Source organism: Rutidosis leptorrhynchoides, chromosome 9, assembly GCF_046630445.1.
Source record: "Rutidosis leptorrhynchoides isolate AG116_Rl617_1_P2 chromosome 9, CSIRO_AGI_Rlap_v1, whole genome shotgun sequence".
NCBI lineage: Eukaryota > Viridiplantae > Streptophyta > Magnoliopsida > Asterales > Asteraceae > Rutidosis > Rutidosis leptorrhynchoides.
Window position 1 is genome coordinate 370,239,290 of NC_092341.1, and position 4,503 is coordinate 370,243,792.

At 34.0% G+C, this 4,503-nt stretch overlaps 1 protein-coding gene across 1 annotated transcript; it reads left to right on the forward strand.

Annotated features, from left to right (window-relative positions):
- The first annotated feature begins 341 nt into the window (after positions 1 to 341).
- Positions 342 to 3,580, forward strand: LOC139867423 (uncharacterized). The gene is made up of 4 exons (XM_071855788.1): positions 342 to 610; positions 1,123 to 1,417; positions 1,805 to 1,855; positions 3,113 to 3,580. The coding sequence occupies exons 1-4, from the start codon at positions 357 to 359 to the stop codon at positions 3,509 to 3,511; spliced, it is 999 nt and encodes a 332-aa protein (XP_071711889.1). The 5' UTR covers positions 342 to 356; the 3' UTR covers positions 3,512 to 3,580.
- The last annotated feature ends 923 nt before the right edge of the window (positions 3,581 to 4,503 follow it).

A 4,503-nucleotide genomic window follows, 5' to 3' on the forward strand; every position in this document is an offset into this window, starting at 1 on the left:
GCTGCCCTAACAAGAAAAAACCTTAAATTGAGTTTAATGTCTAAAGTGACACTAAGATCATCAAATGAAGATATGATATGGGTTTGATTTGGGTTTGGGTTTGGGTTATTGAAAACGGATATGGTGAGATCCGGATTAAATTAAAGACTTTATGTGAAAGATGCAGTTTGGCTTTTCTGTGTTAGGTTGGAGTGTACGATAGTTGAACAAATTGAGATATCAACTATGAAAAAAAAAATATATATATACGTTAAGATGCGAATGTTAACAAACTACGTGTAACAATTGCTTAATTTTTTTCTATTTATATTTATATTTATTATCGTTTCGTTAAAAAAACATCTGACAATTGGAAAATGAACGCATATACAGTCTGGTTTCCCTCATCCTTCTCACACACTTCAATCCCACCAACAAAATCCTCAGCCGGCCGATGCAACGCCGTCAACGGCGATTGTTCCCCGGCGACACCTTCAATTCTACCTTTCAGTGTGAAATCCATCACAAGCACATCAAACCCATTTGTTAAACACTGTGTAAAGCTTCGTAATAGTTCTTCTTACCGCCATTTTCATGGCTCTGTTCTTCTTGTTGGTTCTACTCCACTAAGGTATGCATCTAACCATAAAGCTAGTTTTTTTGTTTAATTAATTATGTTTCTTATTAGGGGTTTATGCTGATTTTGTGTAAAAGTTATAGAAGTTGTATTAATTTCATACCAATGAAGTGATTTCAGTGAAAAGGTTGACTTTTGTGGTCAAACTTCTTTCTTTTAAAAGTCAAACTTTGATGTGTATAAGCCTAGAGGCTATAGGGTTTATACTTTGTAGGGTTTATCAAATTTACCTTGGGTTTTAATTAAATTACAGGACATTCACTACGTCTTGGCATCTAGTTAATTGTTTAGGACTAGGTAGTGAAAAGAATAAAATAAAAGATATATTGTATGATTTTATTCATCAATAGCTATTACAATCCTGATACATATTGTAAGTTGATCAAGTTAGTGATAAGATATCTAAAGAATTAAGAAATATAACATATAGTATTGTGCTTTTTGATGCATCTATTATTAATATAAAGTATCTTGTTTTAACATAAAAATGTTACTCATTACATTAGGGAGATGTATAACTTTCACGAATCGATGCAAGAGAAACCAAGTACAATAGATTGTTTACTTTTACATGAGAAAGCTGATATTCCAGAAGAGTTAGTTGATAGCGGTGTTCATATTGTTCGTGTTAATTCATTGGTGATGAAAAAGCTTTCTGGAGTGCAATCTTCTGAGTCGATTGATGCAGTTTCTCTAGTGAGGATTCCTTCAACGTTTCACACTCTTGTTGATGACCACCATCAAGATTTTGGCAAGTGTTACCCATCTGCATTTCGAATTCTAGTCCTTGATGGAATCCAGGTTAGTATCATTCGACTGTTAATAGCATTTATATGTGGTGTTTAGAGGTGCAATTTCAAGTTTTCAACCCATTTCTAAGTAAATGGGCTAGGTTACGTTTTACGCCTACCTAGTCATACAGGTTGAGCTAAATGGTTTGAAGATAAAGAAAATAGGATCAATGTGTCAAACTAGTCGAAAGTCACGGTGTAACTAATTTCATTATACCTTCTTAGCCATTTAACTTTTAAATATTAAATAGTATTGTTATTCTCGGAATATAATATTTGTTATCAATGCAACTTATCAGTTCTTTGTGTAGGTTGACTATTAGTTCCCACTTTCATATCGTTCTTTTCAAATGATTCTTTGTGGCAGTTGTTTTACTTGATATTTTTTTAACTGCAGGACCCCGGTAATCTCGGCACTTTACTAAGATCAGCAGTGGCCTTCGGATGGGTAATTAACATTATTTCAGCTTTTTAATACACTAAGCTTATTAAGACATTTTACGTTAATATTGGATGTGTGTTTTGAAAGTGAATAAACAGTACTTAAGAGATCTTGGCAAGTGTTACGCACATCAATTAATTAGAGTTAAGTAAATCATCTATAATTAAATGGGTCGTAGACATAAATCTTGTTTGTTTTTTAAGATGTTTTTGTCTAAAGATTTGCGGACCATGTCTGTAGAGAAGATGTGGCCTAAAGGTCTGTATGCTGAATAGTGAATTTGTTTGTTTTTATGTCTGCAAAATAACTTAAGAAGCATATCTCTTAAGTATGTGAGTTTGCAGAGAGAATAAGAGATTAAATTATCTTATGTCTTCAGAAAAACAAACGGTCTGCTAAATACGTTTGTACAGTCCAGTGGCGAAGACAGGATTTTAAAGGGTTGGTGTCACCAAATAAAACTAAAATGTATCGAGTTATAAAATTTAACTGCCAAACTATATCTATAGCACCCAGAAGACAACCGTTCAGAAATTCATCGTTCATTTGATTTGATTATGTAAACACTAAAAACACTCACGGGCTCGCTAAAAAAATTAAAAAAAAAAAAAAAAAAAAAATCGCCCTCGCCCCTCAAAGTTAACCGACTTTATGATTCGTCAATTATATAAACTAGTTAATAATCAATTTATCAATATATAATCTTTTTTTGGGTAAGCGTGTAAACTCTACTATGAACGAGCACATTGACTCCTCATAGAAAGTAAAACCTCGGAAGTTTAATCGGCTCCCTCAAAGGTAAACCCTTCTATGATTATATAACTTGTTATAATGGGATATTACTTTGATGGGTTTTAAATGTTATTATCGACACTTTATATTTGATATCATTTGACAATTGAAGCCGACGCATACTCTAAGAGTTTCATTTTAATCAATTTCATATGGAGTATATTAATATTAATTATAATAATATGTGGCCCAAATATAGTTGATGGGGTCACCTCCAAAATATCCCCATTTTTCACATTACATGGGCTTTTTGTGTGTGAAGTCTTGAATAATTCGTTGGTGTCAGGTGCCCACACTCTTATGTGTGTGGCTCCGCCTCTGGTACAGTCTGCAGTCAAAACGTTTGTGGCGCGCAGACGTTAAACATAATAACATATGCAGACTGAACAAAAAATAACACCATAGTGTTTAGTTGCTATAACTTAACACGGGTTTAGCTTAAAGACTGAAGTAATCATTCGTTGGTAACAGGATGGCGCGTTTCTGCTTCCCGGATGTTGTGACCCGTTCAACGAGAAAGCACTTAGAGCTAGCCGCGGTGCATCTTTTCAGCTCCCAATGGTCTCTGGTCAATGGTCTCATTTACAATCTATTGTTGATGACCTTCGAATGAAAATCCTTGCAGGCCATCCAGGAAACAATGATGAATCAAAAGTAGTATCTCATCTCTCTTATGAACTTGCCAGTTCTTTAAGAGATACAAAAGTATGTTTGGTTTTGGGTAGTGAAGGGAGTGGGCTTTCTGAAAAGGCTCAAGAGGCGTCCGAGCTAGTAAGCATCAGAATGGTTGGGGAATTTGAGTCGCTAAATGTTTCATTTGCTGGTGGCATTTTTTTGTTCATGTTACAGCCTCAAAATAAAGAACATTGATTTTATAATTTGATATGTTCCATTAGTAGTTCTGTTTTATTCCATTAATAGTTACTCCATATGTTTTATGTCTACGTAGTTTTGTTTATACCTTATATACGGTAACACCTAAGCCTTTACCCGTTGAGGGCCTTGAGGCCCATATTTTCAATGGGTTGGACCATCTGGAACCATCTATAGACAATTACAATCAATCTTACTATTTATGATATAAAGAAGGTTTCTAAACTTTAAGGAACACAAAGAACAATAGAATTGGGTTCAGGATGCAAACTGATTTTGTCTTAGATGTTTAACTTCTTGAAGGTGGATACATATTAGATACTTTAAGATTAATCTACCTAAACAATCACAAGATGGTTTAATCATTAGCGTATTGATAAATCTTAAGTTTTAACTTTACTATCAGACATCTTGGGGTGACTAGAGAAAGGGTTGAAAACACTCACGGATATCTGAGTAAAAATACACGTCATCTCATGATAACATGAATAGAGAAAATCTTTTACATTTACGCGTTTAAAATTCATGTACCTAACGTATGAGTGAAGGTTCAATATCTAGTAACATGTGTACATGGTCTTCAAGCCTTACTATGGGCTTTTATAATTGATAAAGATCGAAAATAAGAAGATGATAAGCGTGACATACATGGTGTGATAGTGTACAACATTGTTCTTGTTTCATATGAGAAGTCATGAACAGTGGCGGATCCAGGATTTTTTTCCAACGGGGGCGAAATTTTTTTTTAAAACCATAGCAATTTTTTTTAGTGAAATATGGAGGTTTTGGGGCAAAAAATTGAAGTTTTTAGGCAAAATTTGAAGATTTGTGGGTAAAATTTGAAGGTTTTGGGGCAAAATTTGGAGCATTTTGGACAAAATTTGAAGGTTTTGGGGCAAAATATTAAGGTTTTGGGTCAAAAAAAAAAAATCCACCGGGGGCAAAGTCGAAAAATCCAAAAATTTTACACTAAAATTTCGAAATGCACC